This window comes from Schistocerca americana, chromosome X, assembly GCF_021461395.2.
Source record: "Schistocerca americana isolate TAMUIC-IGC-003095 chromosome X, iqSchAmer2.1, whole genome shotgun sequence".
Taxonomy (NCBI): Eukaryota; Metazoa; Arthropoda; class Insecta; order Orthoptera; family Acrididae; genus Schistocerca; species Schistocerca americana.
In genome coordinates this window covers 557919220-557937576 of record NC_060130.1, presented here as the reverse complement: position 1 = coordinate 557937576, position 18357 = coordinate 557919220, and the positions used below count along the sequence as shown (strand labels likewise).

Genomic DNA, 18357 nt, shown 5'->3' with positions numbered 1-18357 from the left:
CATCAGTGAAACCCATTATAAAGGTTACCTGAGGTGGATAGACCATTTAAAATGATTGGACTGTATGTCTATGGCCACTTTGCACAAACAGCAGCAGGGAATCCATATGTCCTAACTAATTGTTCATATCTCATATTACTTTGTCGTGATTGCCATACCAAATCAACAGGTAGAAATGGTGGTTCAGACTCCGGCAAATCAATTGAGAACACCAGAGACTGTAATAACTGACCAAGGCACTAACTTTAGGTTTCACTTATTGAAGCGATTACGCTGACTATTATGCATAAAGAAGTTATGAATCAGCACACCACAACCACAAGTGAAGAGCAGAACTGTAAGAGTTTTCAGGACATAGAGGAACATGTTAAGTTATTATGTAAATAGTAGCCACAATAATTAGATACCTTTCCACAATTTGTCATGGCTGAGTAAAACTTGGAAGTCTCCCTATGGGTCTGTTTTTGGCCAAAAAAGTGATCTCCATTTGAATTATGCTGCACTATCCCAGGAGAAGATATCACCTCCATTCAAGATTTTGCTAAAAGTTAAAAACATATTGGTGAAATGGTAAAAGAGGAATGCAAAGGCTCTAGAAAGACAGGAAAGCACCTACAACAAAAAGCAGAATTACCTAAGTACTACATTCGGCAGTGAATAATGTTATCTAACCCTTACGTCCTGGAAAGAAAAACTAAAAAGTTCAGCTCAAATTACCAATGATCTTATCAGATAGTCAAGATGACATCTCCAGTTAATGTCAAACTACAACTTCCAACCAAAAGCACAGTGGTGCATGCAGGAAGAGTTTGTCAATTTCAGGGTGAACTGGAAGCACTGCCTAAATCATCAGCCGCTCCTCCCAACAGGGGAAGGCAATAGTTAGAGAAAGGGAGAACCAGGCAACTCAAGCAGGATGTAACTGTGATTGTTCCCACCCATCCCTATGCTCTTAGGACTCAAAGGGGACTAGCAAACTAACAGGAAATTGCCTCTTCACATAGGATGCATTCTGGACCCGGTCAAGGACCAAAATACAGAGAACAGGAGGAAGCAACTCCAGCTCCAGCCGTCAAGTTCAAGACAAAGAGGAACATGAAAGCAAGAGGCATTATTGTTGGGGTGTTCCTGAGTCTGCTGGATGGATAAAAACTGGGATTAACCCTCAAGGTATATCCTTTGGATGCTGAGCCACTATTTACATAGGAGATGGATATAGTAACGTTGGAACATCGGTGGTCATTAAGTACAGATTTCAATACATGGGTGGTATAAAATGAAATTCAGTAACTGAAAATACCTACAGGAAATTGCAACTCATGATGCAAGGCAGGATGCAGCTGGATTATACCTGATAGGAATATCAGCTATTACAATCAGCTTTTGTATATTTGCAGGAGCAGCTGCACCAGACCACAGAATTGGTCCTGTGGTTTCAACAAAGAAGGGGCTTGTTGGATGTGTATAGCAGAATCTTAAAGACAGTATCCAGCACTGCCAATGCAAAAGACTTAGGGGTGATAAACACAGTGTTGCAACAGGTACAAGCAGCTGCCTTTTGGAATCAGGAGACCCTTGAAATGCACACCACACAGCTTGAATTGTGCCACACTCAAGACTCACATACAGGAATCAGCAGGCGCAGAAAATTGTAACTCAGGCATTTTCAAGGAGCAGTCGGATAATGTTGACACACAGTTGACCATCGCAAGACTTTTATGGACTCACACTGAAAGTATTGCCGACATGCGCATTGAAGCCACAGAGCTGCAGGAAGCTCTCCTCTGTATTGTCTGTGGCCACTTGGCACCAATACTCTTACCTCCTCGATAGTTCTTGGAAGAACTATGTAAACTCCAAGCAGAATTACCAGTGCCCTTAGGAATGTTAGGAGCAGTAAACCTTCCAGTGTCTTCAGGTCTCTTTCACATATACAGCCTTCTTTCATGATTCTTAAATCAAGTATTAGCAATGATTAAGTTATACTCTGTGTAAAATTCTACCAGGCATCTTCCTCTTTCATTCCTTACCCCCCAGTCCATATTCACCAACTATTTTTCCTTTTCTTCCTTTTTTTATTACTGAATTCCAGTCCCCCATGGTTATTAAATTTTCGTCTCCCTTAACTATTTGAACAATTTCTTTTATCTCATCATACATTTCCTGCATCCCTACCACTGCACTACCGTAGGGTCAGTGTAGCCAGCACGCAACAAGAAACCAGAGCATGACTCCAGTCGCAGTTCCCACGAACATGTAAAGATTGCCAGTTTGAGTGCTTTGCCATTCATACCTGCCCAATAGCAAGAGGAGCCCTGCAGAAATTTGTGCACTTACAGGGTCATGAAAAATTATTGGTGTTGCTGGACAGAAAGTCACATGTGCTGTTCTTCAATGTATAGTTACTGCAGTGTCAAACCAGGCAAGTCACTGTCTGCTCCACAAAATAAATATACAGCCCCTGAATCACTTGAGTAAACATTGTTTCGCTTTGGGAGCCTGCAGCCGAGTGTCCCAGGAAGGTTATTACACATGAAAACAAATTCTTTCAAAAGATAGGGTCCAACAGTCTATTCTCAGTACCAAAACTGATAGATGTAATTTGCACCAGTAATGAACATGGTCATTTTGGCAGAGCACAGAGAACAGAACTGGAGGGGCAGGGATTGCTGATAAGCAACATCTCAAGACCTACTTTCCCATTACCTGCCACCATCACTAGAACCACCACCCTAAGCACCAATTCCTCATTAATCTACCAACCAAACCCACCCAATGGGATCTTGCCCAAGGAAAATCTAACCTACTTAAGTAGCATTCTAGACCCAACCCTTCTCACTTTCTTGGACCAGATGATAGTAGCACAGAATAGTTGCATGATGATGGGACATCTGCTTGAGCATGTCAAAAAATATAGGGCCAAACATCACCCTCAACTTATCACCATAGGGACTAGCACATCTGCTGCCTACATAATTTTGATAACAGTAAGTATTTTGTTCTGCCACCTCAGATGTAGAATTATCCAAATCCCGCCTTTACCGTCATTGAACATACAGATCCATAGTTATCATGTTAGCAGCTGCGAAGAAGTGAATCAATGACAGTGAGTGAAGTTAAAAGTGTATCTAGAAACTCTGTGCCTGAGCATCATGAGATTGAGATAGGGTACTAATGTAACATAAAAAGTGAAGAAGGACAACCAAAGGGGGAAAAATGATGAAAAAAGAATATTTCACTCTGATTTCATGCAGTAGAATGTAAAGTATAGAAATGTTGATGGAAAAATCAGTGTCTCCATTGCAGTCAGGCTCTTGTGCTGTAATCCAGAGCCCCTGATTAATCTATGGAGGGAGGAAAAGAAGCAGTCTAAAGCTCTAGTAGCATGGAAAACAGCACAGAACCACAAGCAGGTCAGAGCCACTGTCTGCCTGCCAGACATTACCCCTACCGATGCTGTAATTCAGCAAACATTGAAACTTCCATGTGGCCGTGCTTGTGTTCCAATGACTAGGGAGTGGGACAGCCTTCAGGATGCTACAGCAGTTTGACCGACTGCAGCATACAAACAGCTGAACCCTGATCATCCGCCTCCACTCCAGAAGCACACAACACATGGCTCAGCACTGGGTCATGGTACTTAAACTGCCTTGTCCAGCCCATTGTCATCAGCACAGCTTGTCATTACAATGGTGAACAGCCCACGCCATTTCTTACCATACTTATGACACAGTTATATTTGACATCTCCAGGTCACGAAGCAGTGACCGTCCTCTGACTGTCTGAGCCCGTGGCCATGAGCACCAGCCACTGTCTCCATGTTTTAGGCTGAGCCATGAGTTTCAGACAGCCCAACAATGGCTACTGCTGCCACCACTACTCTTCAGCCTGCAGATCTGTTTTCATCACCTGAGTAGTCGTGCTAGGCTCACCTGCCAAGACCTGGCTTTCACCTGGCTCATTGCCAACCAGCATTTACTCTCTGCCTGCTGCAGATGCACTGACCTATGATCATGTATGATTGCTAATAAAGAGTTTTGTCAACAGACTGCTCTGACTACATTGTCAGCACACCTCTACCCACCTCCAGCAGAGAACCACTCTCCCACACTGTCCATAATAACAACCTGTTGCACAACAGTTGTTACGAATGTATGTTGTTGCCATATGAGGGAACATATTAAAATCGACAAAAAAGTAAATATTGATTTCTAACCATTAGTTCCTTATCTCAAAGTACACAGTTGAGGATCCTCTATCATCTGTATAATTTTGACCTTAAAAGTTTTGGACATCATGTACACAAGTTAGGTATGACATCATTATTATTATTATTATTATTAGGGCCTAAATAGAGGGAGTAACATTTAAAAACCATGCATCTGTTCAGTGGTAAAATGTGACAAAGAAATAAATGCACCTGTCTGACTGAATCTGTATTTTCTTTTTAATATTCCTCGAAAGAAGGATACAACAGACTGAGGGAATATTCTTATACACACATGCAAAATAAATGTTGCCTTCATTCACTTTAAATGCTGTTTTAATTACTAAAAGAGATGTTAATAGAATTCATAAGTGTAGTTCACTGGACTGTTACTGGAAAAATCAAGTGCTTAATTGGTATGATGTAATTAGATGTAATCAATTATTTCTGCAATGAGCCATGTTGAAAGAATGCACATGGTTTTCTAAATAATGTAATAATACTTCCCCATTTCAGTGTTGAATAAGGAAGAGTAATTTCTGCAGATATTTATGACATTTTATGCTAATGTGCAATACATATAGTGTGGTAATATGTAGGTCTACTGACTCTGAGTTGTTCTTAAAAAGCATTTAAAACAATGACGCTATGGTTATACATCTGGAAATTATATATAGCTAAACAAAAAATTACAACAAACACTATGCCCACTAGAAACTATACTTTTGAGACTCAATAGAGATATTTTGGAACATATCTTAGTTTATAAATATAGGTTTTCCTCAGTGATACTTCGTATTTTGCAATTTTAAAAATTCCCACATAATTACAATCAACTTTAATGAAAGATAATAGGAATAGTTTACCTCTTTCCCTAATGGCAGACCACTTCCCAGAGTGGCTGTCAGTCCTATCACTTTAGCAATCAGTGTTCTGAATGTCAGGTATTCCTTCAGAGCAACACCCCGTAAAATAGTTTTCATTTCAGGAATCCCAGAACCTGAAAAGAAGTGAAATGCAATTGAAAATTTATTAGACAAGTGTTGAATATTAAGCATCACATTAAAAATCACTATACTATTTTAGAACATTTTGCTAAAAATATTGCACTGAACACATGGTAAGGCCACTACTTACAGCACCCTTGCTAACATTAAACTAAATAATGTTTCCTAGAACAAGAAATAATGCCTTCAGTACATGTTAGGAGATGGCATAAAATTTATCCATGATGCTTCTTGGTGATGGTGAAGAGAGGACAAAATGAAGGTTAAGTTACTAATAATGGATACAGCAATCAATGATATAACCATGGAATGTCAATGTAGCTTCTGGTGATTTGGTGTCTGTGTGACGTTGCACTAGAAAAATGAGGGAGGGTACTGAAACCTACAGAACTGTCTGTGCCATGTGTGTTTCTATGCATCACAAATTAACACTCATAATCTGTAGGTGGGTGGTTACCTTTCCCCTCTTTTTGTTTATTAGTGGACCACACAGAAGTTACATTTGTATAATTTGATAATTCTTGGTTCAGAATAAAGGGCTGTATTGCTTTTATCCGCTCATCTCAATATGTTCTGATGTCACTTGAATATCTAATAAATTTCTGTTGGGCATTAAAGTATATTCAATTAGATATTAGAAAAATGGAACACATTCCAACTTATTAACAAAATCAATTGGTGACTAATTATAAAATCCGGTCTAAGAGCCAAAAACAAAAAATTTCATTTTATTATCAAAATATGGGCTACGTGCTTAAGCTTCTTCAGTAAAAACTGGGCTATTCCATAATCAGTGTGGAAGTGTTTTAAAACATTGCCACCAGAATGCGCCAGGTGCTAAGTGCCACCTGCTCTGAAACAAAATCTGGGCTATGTGCCTGTGCTGTTGTATTTAGTTTGAGATTCAATTGTGTTCAAGTTGAAGTAATTAGTCCTGTCTGTTGTGTTTACTATTGTGGTTTATGTGATGGATGAAACAACAAAACGTTGGAAAAGGGGTGAAGGTAGTGTTTCCCAAATAAATAAGAAGCTAAGAGCAGAGGGAAAATCATATGAGAACAATAAGAAAGTTACTGCACCACAAAAACAACCTCCACCAAATGAGGTAAGTGTATATGATAACTTTAACACATTAGGACTAACTCTTTCATGAAGAACTTCACTTGATTATGATTTTTCTGTGGCATTTACCACACAACATTTCCATCAGTTTTGAGAAGCACACGTGATTCCGCACGCGGCGCACGGCTACTGCGAGCCGTACAGGTAGCATGTTGCGCGACACAACACGCACATCGAAAGACATGCAGTCTAGTCAGTAATGATCCTTCTGCAGGTTCATAAGTGTAAATGATAACTTTAACACCTTAGGACTAAGGCTTTCATGAAGAACTTCACTTGATTATGATTTTTCTGTGGCATTTAATTGAAAACCAGTAGCCAGAAAACATCCCTCTCTACATAATAAACACAATGAACAAACTAGAAACATGGTTCAAACTGAATGGATTAAGATTGAACATCCCCAAAACCCACATGGTCCAATTCAGAACAAAACAGTCAAAGCCCCAAGAAATTAAAATAACTCATAAAAATCAGGATATAGAAGAAGTGGATTCTGTGAAGTTTTTAGGGTTAAACCTAGATAAAAATTTAAATTGGAATAAACATGTTGATTACCTGTTAAACAAGTTATGTAGCTTTACATTTGCTATGCAAATATTAGCTGGTGCAGCAGACATGAATACAAGGAAAATTGCATACCACAGCTACTTTCAATCAGTTGTAAGGTCTGGTATTATTTTTTGGGGAAATTCAAGCAATATATTGCGCATACTAAAGTTACAGAAAAGAATAATAAGGAACATGTGTACTGCCCATCCAAGGACATCATGTCACCCACTATTTGAAAAACAACAGTTATTAACAGTTCCCTCCTTATAAATCTATGATATTATCATCTTTCTACATAGCAATTTAGAGTTATTCAAGAAAAACTGTTTCAATCATGCTTATAACATGAGAAACAAAGACAATTTTATGCTTCCCACTCATCGCTTAAACCTATATGCACAGTCTCCTCAGTATATAGCAATGAAAATTCATAACAAGTTAAAAGGAAAGAATGTTTTGAGTATGAACCTAGAGACACTGAAAACAAAGCTATATTATATACTTGTCAAATGTTGCTACTACAGTGTTGAGGAGTTCATGAAGGACAAACCGAACATTTGAGCAGGATAAATTTACATATAGTCTTGTGTGTAAATGTAGCTGTCCTTCACAAAAGGGAGGAAAGAAAAATAAAAGTTTATATTAATGTTAAAATTCTTTGTACCAGTTAGGCCCAAGTTGTGTTATCCATTTTTTTGACGTGTCTCCTGTACACTAATCATATGATTAGAAATTGTATGTTATGAGACGAATAAAACACTATTCACTATTCACTATTCATTAGGTTATGTTTGCCTTGGTTCCTGGACAATAGCAGACCTGCTAACTATGCGTGGTAATAAACAAACAGGTTATTCATGGCAGTCATAAATTATTTAATGCCTCAATTCCTGTGTTTGTTTGCTGTAGGTTTCATGCCAGTGCCACTATCAATGTACAGACACTGCATTGAATCACAAATTAAACATATTTAATCAGTTCTATGAACTAGGTGATAATGTTAAGCAAAACTCTTGTTTGCTGGGAAACATAAGTGAATGCAATTTCAGAAGAAGGCGTCATGGTTCTTATGAAGAATCCAAGGTGAGTCGCAGACAGGCTAGTGTTTTTTATTCAGTTCCTGATGATGAAGGCAGACATTTTGAAGTTTGCAAAAAAACCTTTCTGATATACACAAAATTACCAGGCGAAGACGGGAAACCTCGGTAAAAGCAAAAAAGTGTGATGATGTTACCTACATTGAACATAGGGGAAATAAAAACAAAGAAACGAAATATACAGCTGGTTTATGTAAAACGCATTGTTGAACACATAAAAAGTTTCCCCAAGGCTGAAAGCCATTACACAAGTGCTAAAAGCTCCTTTCTATATTTAAGCCAAGATTTAAATTACAGCAGAATACATGAGGCTTTTGTTATGCTTTATCCAAACTCAAACATTAGATATTTGTACTACAAAAAGTATTGAAAGAATTCTTTCCCAAAATGAGATTTCACCGCCCAAGGAAAGATATCTGTAACAGATGTGATCTGCTAAAAAGTAAAATGTTAAATGACTTAAACAATAGAGCTGTACATCATACTTCACTAGAATTTCATCACAGACATGCTGAAAAAGCTATAAAAGACATGAAGCATGATCATGTATGTTCTACCACTCCTACAAGTGACACATGCACAGTATCTATAGATTTACAACAGGTTTTCTCTTTGCCAACATTGTCACACTGCCAAATGTATTATTTATGTCAACTTTCCTGTTACAATTTGGGATTGCATATGGCAGATAATAATAAAGGTTTTATGCTTCTTTGGCACGAGGGCAGCAGTGGCAGGGGAGGCAACAAAATAGTGAGCTGTGTGTTAAGGAGGATTAAAAGTAAAATTACCCAGAAAAAAGTTAATAGTATGGTCTGACAACAGCTGTGGCCAAAACAAAAATCAAATGGTATTGTTCCTACGGATATACTTGGTCTGCAATGATTTCTTTGATGAAGTTCACCACAAGTATATCGTCTCTGAACACTCATACTTAATCTGTGACCGAGTCTTTGCTATAATTGAAAAAAGAAAAACAGTAGAAAAATGTGAAGTTCCTTTGGATCTTGTGAGAGTTTTGGGTAATGCCAATAGCAAGACTCCTTTTCTATGATGAATGATGATGATTTTTATGACTTCTCCAATGTAGCTAAAGAACACCTCATCACAAAAAATTTAGAAATTTCCAAGACCATTTGGCTCAAAGTTTCCAAAACCAATGCAGGAAAAGTGTTTACAAAAAAAAAACATTCAATGAAGTTGAAATGTGGGCGCAAACGAATGTATTCAAAAAAGGTGTGAAGATGGAAGCCATAAAAGGTTTGAAAACTGAGAATGAGGAGGACTTAAAAAAGATGATACCTTATTTCAAACAAGAAAACAAAATCTGACTGAGTAAACACATCAGCTGTTTATAAGCTGCAACACTGTAATATTTTGTTTGTACAATAGTGGTAGATTAATAAAAAATGTAACTTTTTAAACTTTGTAAAAGGCATTTATTTTGAGATAAAACTTGTAAGAACACAGTAATGTACTTGATTTTGTCTTTGTTCTTTAACTAGTTTGTTTGTTAACACAGAAATTCTGTAGGCCTTACTGGCTTTTCATATTAATATAGGTTTTATAGAAAAACTGTAAACAGTAGTTTCCAGCTTTTTTATAATAGTAAAATTATTATTTTTATCCTTCCCACACCCCTCTATTTGTAGATATGAGTGGTAAACTTAGCCCACTTTTTATGTTAGAGAGGTTGGCACTGTTCCTGTTTTGTTCCATCAACAAGTCTTTGTTGTTGTTGTTAAATGTTTTACCGTAACTTTACTCTAAAAAATGTTTGTAGATTAACTGTCTTCATTTGTTTAGGCTATAAAAAAATAAGGATATCAAAAAGGAATGCTTTCTGGAAGTTTTTTGCAATTTCCACAAAACAGCAGTTGTGGCACTTACCACGGATTTCATGATTAGTCAACAGTTGTTTATATCACATAAATAGCTTGAGTGTCCAATCACCATAACCCATTTTCCGCTTGAGAGTTCTGCTGTAAAATATAACATGGAGCAAATATAATTCAGTTTCAAGTTCTGTGTTGAATGCAGCTGTAAGGTAATTAGGACTCAGTATCTTGCTGAATTTACATATTTCAGGTCTTTTCTATAAATATTCAGGAAAAGTTCATTTAAAATTCCAACCCATACTTCCACAATCTGATTTTACTTGGTTTCCATCAGTCATTTAAGGACAATGTTGGTGATTTCTTAAATGAGGATTGTACATATTTCCTTCTAGTGTTTTTACACTGGAAACAGCTTTATGTTTATAGTGTCATTGATCTTAACAGTGCATAAAACACTGACATACCTTCCCTTGTTTTTATGTTACACAAGTTTTTGTCCTACATTTCTTTAAAACAGTGTTGCACAGTTAGGCTTTCATTTTGCTCATGGTAACTGCATTTTTTCTGTCCTCAAGGTTTTGGTACTGAAAACGTTGCACATTGTGTTTTCATTGCCAGCACATTTCATTACCCTCTATGCTTTGCTTTAGAATTAGTGTGCAGTATTTCTAAATCCACTGCGAGGGTCAATAAAGCACACTGCTCATAAAATTTATAGAATGTGTACACCATTTAATTCCTTTAATAGTCTGTAAAACCTTGTTGACCATTGTTGTTAAAACTGAAACATTGCTGTTGATAGCAATGTCAGTGTGGCATTCAGGAAGAAAAAAAGAGGGTTGCTCATGTCAGACTCATGATCCCATTGCAAGTGAGTTTTTGAATCATCTACAGGATGAGTCACTAACTATTGCCAACAAGAATAACTTCAAAAGTATGATAGGGGCTGAAAAGTTTGAGGGACAAATGTTGCATGGGACAATGGAGGCCATAATAGGATGTTGGTTTTTTGTTGCTGTGTGGGGTCACTTCAGAAATATGAAGGTCAACTTTGTTTTTTTAAATGGGATGCTATAGTTTTGTACTTATTTTCTGATAGTGGCTATCAAGACGAATCCAATGATGTGTAATAGTAAGGTCTTTGAAGGTCAATGAAGGTCAAAAAGGTGGCATGAATGTCCATTTAGAGAAGGTGTTCAAAGTGATGGCCATTGGTATCAATGCAGTGCTGCAATCTTTTCATCATGGATTGAGTGGTATTCCTTATCACACTGGCACTTATCAAAGCACATGCTCTGACAATTCTCTCCCACATATCTCCAGGTATAATTGGAAAATCTTTATAAACAATGTTTTTTATGAATCCCCACAAGAAACAAACAAAGTTGACCTTCATATTTCTGAAGCAACCCCACATAGCAACAAAAAACCAATGTCATATTATGGCCTCCATTGTCCCACACAACTTTTGCCCCACAAACTTTTCAGCCCCTATCATATTTTTGAAGTTATTCTTGTTGGCAAGAGTTAGTGACTCACTCTGTATAACATACAATTACTGAACACTTTTTGCTGTTGTTGTAAATGGTCCATGTTTGCATCATACTACAGGACTTTTAGGTCTGCCTAGATGAGAAACACTTTATCCACCTTATCCAAATATGTTTTGGCAGAATTTTGTTATAATCAGTGCTTTTCTAAAATTATTTTCTTGCCAGAATTTGCAAAAACCAGAAGTTTGTGACATATAGGAAAGGCTAAGAATTAAAAATCAATTGATGATGACAGAATTTCATCAAAAATCTTTGGGAACACAATGTATACTGATTCTTAAGATGTCACAAGTCTGCATATCGTTTCACACATATACATACATTGGCACATTGTGAGATATACTGATTCTGCAGTGTTAATCTTTTGCATGCTAGTGTTAAAGGCAACAAGAACAAGATAAGTGGAAAACACATGCAGTTTGCACATTTATTTACATATATTTATGCATATGAGCCAACTTCCGGTACTTTCCTTGAGTATGTGTAAAATCACGTCTCAGATAAAATTGCCTTGAAAATTTAGGTCTAAAAACTTGACTTAAAATTTAAACATGTTTTTCATGTTGGTTGAATCAAAACTAATGTGTGTGTCATGATGTATCACAGACCTTGTAAAAAAAACTAGACTGCCTGAGGGCACTGTAGGTGCAAGATATTTTGAAGCTTCAGCTGGATGCCATTGTGGTGATAAGAGTCTGGCAGGCTAAAGTGTATTGTTGCTTGTAAGGACCAGTTTGAAACTTTATATATTTATTGATGCAGACACACAGTATTTGTTAGTTGTAATTGTGCTGTTTATACATTCCAGTGTACGCGAAAAAAATGGTGAAGAGCTGTGCAGCATTTAATTGCATGAACAAATCTGGGAAAGGAACCAATATTACCTTCCACAGATATGTAGATATGTTTAAATGACTTTCAGTCATAGCACTTACATTTCCAAAAGGCAAAATCAAACTGTGGAAAATCCAGGATAGAATAATGAAAATTTTATGAAAGCGATAGATTGTCACTCACCGTATAGTGGAAATGTTGAGTTGCAAACAGGCACAACAAAAAGACTACTTAACAAGCAAGCTTTCAGCCAGAAGACCTTCTTCTGAATTAGTCAGCATACACAAACACATTCATAAAAATGCAGTTCACACACATGTGACCACATTCTCTGGCAAGTGAGGCCAGAAATTTTCAGAAGGGATGAAATGATGACTTTACATTCTTTTTTTAACAGTAGCTGCTTTTTCTGGCAGTACTAGTGGACATGATACTTGAAAATAAATACATTTCAGTCCAAAAATTTTGAGCACTAAACAATGACATGGTACAATTTGCATTCATGCTAACATGATAAGCTGCATTTGGTTGTGAAGAACAGTTATGGCAAATTTCTTCTAGTATGTAAAAAAAATGGTAAACAAGTGTCTGGTTGCCATTTGTTCATACATTAAAGTGCTATCTTGTAGTTACATACTTAAATTAGACATCGTTTGGTACATAATGGAAGATCTTTTATAACTAACCCTGTTGTGGCTACAGGCGTAAATGTATGCCCGCCAGATAGAAAGGCCAGATGGCTATGGGCGTAGATATATGCCCAGCATGTGGGAAGTCCATATGGTTATGGGCATTCATGTACGCCCGGCATGTGGAAAGTCCAGAAGGCTAATGGCATTCATATATGCCCGAGCTCAGGTGCAAGTAAACATATAATATAGAATGGCTACTCACTGACAACAGTGTTATTATCTTGTCTTCTTTGTAATGTAGGAAAGCACTTTAGTTTTCACCTCCCATGGGCCCTTTCTGCTTACAAAACATTCGGCCAATCCTGTTTTTGTGTCTGGTGTGATGAGAGCATTCACGTGTGTAGCCTTTGCCATTTCAGGACAAGGAAATCATGGATATTCTTATGAATAGTAGCAACAAAGATTGAAGTGGTATTTCGGAGAGTTGGATGTATCTGGACATATTGCTGAACCTTTGACATCACAAACAGAAGATTCTTCCTCTGAGAATGGAAAAGAAGATGAAGAAAGTGGAATTTCATCAGGAAAAAAAAGTATGTGACTGGATGGAGAATCATTTTTATTTATTATTATTAATTTTTTTTTTCTTGATGTCTGTGGAATTCATTTCTGCCATCTGTTCACAGATCAGTAATTATTACAAATTTATCACTGAAAAAATGATGACAGTACCCAGGAGATTAGCATGCTGGAAGCATATACAGCCAGCAGAATTTTATTGCTTCCTAGCATGTTCTCTGCTACATCCTGGAGGACCTCCTCACTATGAATGAATTGGAATGAAAGTAAATCTAATATCATCTAATCTAATCTAAGCCTAGAAGTAAAAAGTTAGAAGTGAATGAATATTGTTTGAGAGATTCTTTGCTTCAAACACCAATATTTTGTAACATAATGGCCAGGGACCAGTACAAGTTGATCCTGCATTTATTGCACTTCAGTGACAATTCCACCGCATCTCAAGATATTCTTCTAAAAATACATCTCATTGTAGATCACACAAAAACTAAATTCCGTGAGGCAGTAGTACCCTTTGAAAAACTAGTGATTGATGAAAGTCTGCTACTTTTCAAAGGAAGGCTCCAATATAAGCAGTACATACCAAATAAATGTAGCCATTTTGGCATTACAATTTTCGTCCTTTGTGACATACAAACCAATTATATATTGGATTATATTGTCTGCACTGGTTCCGCCATGGAAATAGAATCTAGAAATGTTGATTGTTGTTAGTTTGTTATTGCCATACCTCAAAAAATCTCATACCATTTATTTGGACAACTTGTATTCAAGCTCCAAATTATTCCTGTGTCTCCATGATAAATGTACAAACACTGTCAGAACAGTACGCAAAAACAGGAAACATTACCACCATTGCCAGACAAGCTGAAATATAGGCAAAAACAGTTCAAGTGCTGTGGAACATTAATGGCACTAAAATGTATGGACAAGAAAGAATTCTGCATGCTTTCCATCATAAATGGATGAGAGTTTGTGGAGACAGAAAAAAAGAACATAGAACAAGCTAAAACAAACTGAAACCTACCTGTGTTGTCAGCTATAATAAGTCAATGGGTGCAGCTGATAAGACAGACATGCTGTTATCTTTTGCACAGTGTATCCGAAAGACAATGAAGTGGTACAAGAAAGCATTCTTTCATTTGACTGACTTGTGTGTGCTTAATGCAAAAACTATTTCTGAAATACAAAAGCAACAGAAGATACTACTAGTGAAATACTACTTGGAAATGTCCTTCAGTTGGTTGATGAATTTCATAGTCAAACGTGCAAAAGTGCAGTCCCACAGAGAACTAAACAAGAAAGCCCTTTCCAACTGCAGAATAATGTCCTGCTCATTCACAATGAAAAATGACACGCATAAGGCGCAAAAAGTGTGATGTGGCTCTCTGCATGGTGCCATGTATTGAAAAATATCACACACTAAAGAAATATTAGGATGTTTTAGTAACTGCATGTGTTTCATGTAAAGGAAAGTAAAAAACAAAAAAGTAAACAAAAGTAAAAAAAAAAATGGTTTTTAACTCAGCCTGCGGCAGTCCAAAGCATGCATCAAAAATGAGGATGGCAGACCACTAAAGTAAACTGTACTGAATGTGATGAGCTGAAAAAGAAAACAGTGAGCAAGAAGAAGGTAGACGTTTACTATCCGATTTCTTACAGTGGAGATTTGACTTTAGGCTTTAACACAAGCAAACAAAGCCGTGGGCCTATTGCAAAATGAGTTACACAGATATACTCTTTGTTTAACTCTGAGTCTGGATACATGATGCTATTTGGTTTTAAATTTCTGTAATTATTTTTTAAGATAGTAGCAAGAATTGTCCGAGATTTGGGCATTTTTCCTACAAAGTACTCACTATAAAACTATATATCTTGAAACACATTTGTTCAATGTTAATGAAATTTTAATATGTTGTAGACACATACATCAATGATATAAGTCTCAAGTTACAGGAATTACTATTGAAAAAGATCTCATCATTGCTCTAAACCAACTGTTTTTCAGCCCATAATAAACATATAACTGAAAGTGTTGGTTAGTTTCGAAGCTCTCTTTCATGGTTATCAGAAACTATAGCCACTGTGACCATTCAGGGTATACTGTTTTTATCGAAGCTCTCTTTCATGGTTATCAGAAACTATAGCCATTGTGAGCATTCAGGGTATACTGTTTTTAGGAAGAACAATGGTTCTGTGTGAATCGAGAACACATGGGTAGCCTGCTGTGGCCGTACCCTACAGCAACCACAGGGCTGAGCCCTCTCCCCGCAGACCAGGTGCACACTGTGTTTCCTCCCGTCAGCCGGCCAGGCAGCCAGGACGCTTAGTGTTTGTTGCCACAAAAGGGCTAAAGGTGCATAAGTTTACCACCACAATGGCCACCTATCAAATTATCCACTGTTCACAGTAGACCACTTATGAGCTTGTGGAGCCTTGTGATATATTGGTATTTTCTTACAGTGTGTACCATGAAAAACATATTCCGTACTATAGCATGTGTCATAATCATTACCTGTGCTTCATGAAATTTTAGCAGTGGTATCCTAGTTCAAAGTATTATTCACCCAGAATTTAAGAGTATATCAATGTGAATTAATGAACATTTTTGAGAATTTTCAGAAATTATGAGTACTGTTTGCAGATGCCTGCAAATGTATATCTTCAAGATTCTTCATAAGTTACAAGTGTAGTGCATCCTATTTTGGAATAAATTGGTGTTTGTGATTTACAGTTACTGTAATAAGTAACAAAATATGTCACATTAGTTTTCTATTTTAATGGGAGTGTATATTGACTCCATTCATTGTAAATTGCCAAAATTATTAGTGACCATAACCTGAAAAACGTTTCAGAAAAACAGTAAATTTTGTACCCAGTATTTCTGTTGTTGAATACATATAGTTTTCACTATAAATCACTTGAGTCCTAAAAGGCTACTGGTATATCTGTAGCTTATCAAACCTGTAAGTTTTGGCTACAAATTGCTTCAGTTCTAAAAGGCTACTGGTATATTTGTAGCTTATCATACTCATAAATTAAATTAAAAGAGACTCAGCCGTCTTGATTTAAGGTTATGTGTTTACTGTACTGTAAAATATTGCACCAGCCCCACTGCGTATGCTGTTCTTGGGGTCAAGATGAGTTAGCTGCTGTTTGTAAGCAGATGGAAATTGCCCTAACTACTATTAAATAATTGCAAGCTATTGTAAATGGCTGTGTGGGGAGAGCTACCAAGAGTAATGTTCCAGAGGTACCAAAAGTACCTTAAGTACTGTCCTCTCCTGTGGATACTGTTTCTTCTGCAGGAAATATAGGATCTATCACTACTCATTCACTTGACTGTGAGTGGTGCATCAATAGTATGTCTAGGCATCCTCTAAAAGGGAGAGACAGACCAGTGATGACTCAGGACGTAATGCCCATCCTCCTAACCAATAAGTTCAAGGTGATATCTTCCACTGAAACTGAAATTGAGTGAGTGACACTCACTCCACCTGTGTCAATGGGAGGCAAGCACAAAGGGGCACGGGTCTATTAATCATCAGGAGTTCAAACTGAATAATGGTAACTCCTTTGGAAATGGCAGCAAGAGATAGTAAGGAACACCATGCGCACTCAGTATGTGTGCCTGGGGACCTCATTTAACATGATGAAGATGCTATTCCAGCAGCCACTGAGGGAACTACACATTGTAGCACTTGTTGGGATAAATTATGCCTTTCTTCTGGGCTCTGAGGTAATACCTGGATAACTTCAATGACTGGCAGAGAAAGTTTACAATACCAGCAAAGCTCACAATTTGCAGAATTGTCCCAAGAACAGACCATGGCCCCTTGGTTCTGAGTAAGTGCAAGGCATGAATCAGATGCTGCAAAGGCTCTATGACAAACTAGGCTGTGATTTCCTGGACTTGCGCCATAGGGTTGAGAAGATACGGACCAGAAGTGTGCACCAAGCCTGTTTGATCCACCCGGGACCATAATGTTGACTGCCAGGTGAGCCTCGACATGTGCTGCCCAATCAGCTGGTCAAATTGCACCAAGGCCCACTGGGCCATGTGGTGCACTCCCAGAAACGGAGTCCACTCGGGCACTCGTGTGACTCTGCTGCTTGTCGAGTCGCGCACCCGTTAGGCAGCACAGTGTTGCGGGCATGAAATGAAATCTCTTTTGCAAGCAGTTTTTTACTTTGCACACTATTTACCAACACAGTACTTCACCTCTGGTCCTATATTGAAATAAGTGATGGCTGTGACATAAGCAACAAATCAAATTATGTACATGTGAAAAACCTCTGTATCTTATAATTTAGTAAAAATCATTAATTTTATTAATGGTAATCCTACTGATTAGTGAATTTTGGTAATACTAACCTAAGTATTTAAAAGTTTTTATCGACTAACACAGATGTAACATAGTTATTCACAGTAGAACTGTTCTCATATTGTATGACATTTATCTTTTTCTCACCAGGCATACATTTCTCTAGGCAAAGTCTGGCTTACAACTGTAGCCTATTTGTAACGTGCAAGACCATATTCAATCACTCATTAAAATCCTTGGAGTTGGGAAAACTATCTAAGTTTAAATTAGATTGAGTGCTTCAATACCATTCACTATTTCCTAGTAGAAGTTCATCTTTCTTCAGATGAAAATATAAAGGCTAAAATTAAGAAATATCTGAAGGGATTTGGAAAAGTTTTAAATGCTGTATACCTCCTCTATCTAATAATAACAAATGGATTTGCAATTGCTCAAAAAAGACAATAATTTTGGAATCCACATGAAGTGTAAATTGAAACAAGCAGTTACTCAAAACTTCCAGTCACTAAGTTTCAGAAAATAAATCTTTGTCATGGATAAATTTCTGGTTAAGCTTAAATATGGAGTTTCCAGTGCTAGCAAATAAAGCGGTAACAAGTTTATTACCTGTC

At 37.2% G+C, this 18357-nt stretch overlaps 1 protein-coding gene across 2 annotated transcripts in view; it reads right to left on the bottom strand.

The window, feature by feature from the left end:
- LOC124554888 (chloride channel protein 2) overlaps nt 1–18357 on the bottom strand; it is a 532144-nt gene that overhangs the window by 206727 nt on the left and 307060 nt on the right. For both annotated transcript variants that reach the window (XM_047128564.1, XM_047128563.1), the window contains exon 4: nt 5074–5207. In XM_047128564.1, coding sequence (XP_046984520.1) covers nt 5074–5207 — 134 coding nt within the window. The remainder of the gene's footprint in view (nt 1–5073; nt 5208–18357) is intronic.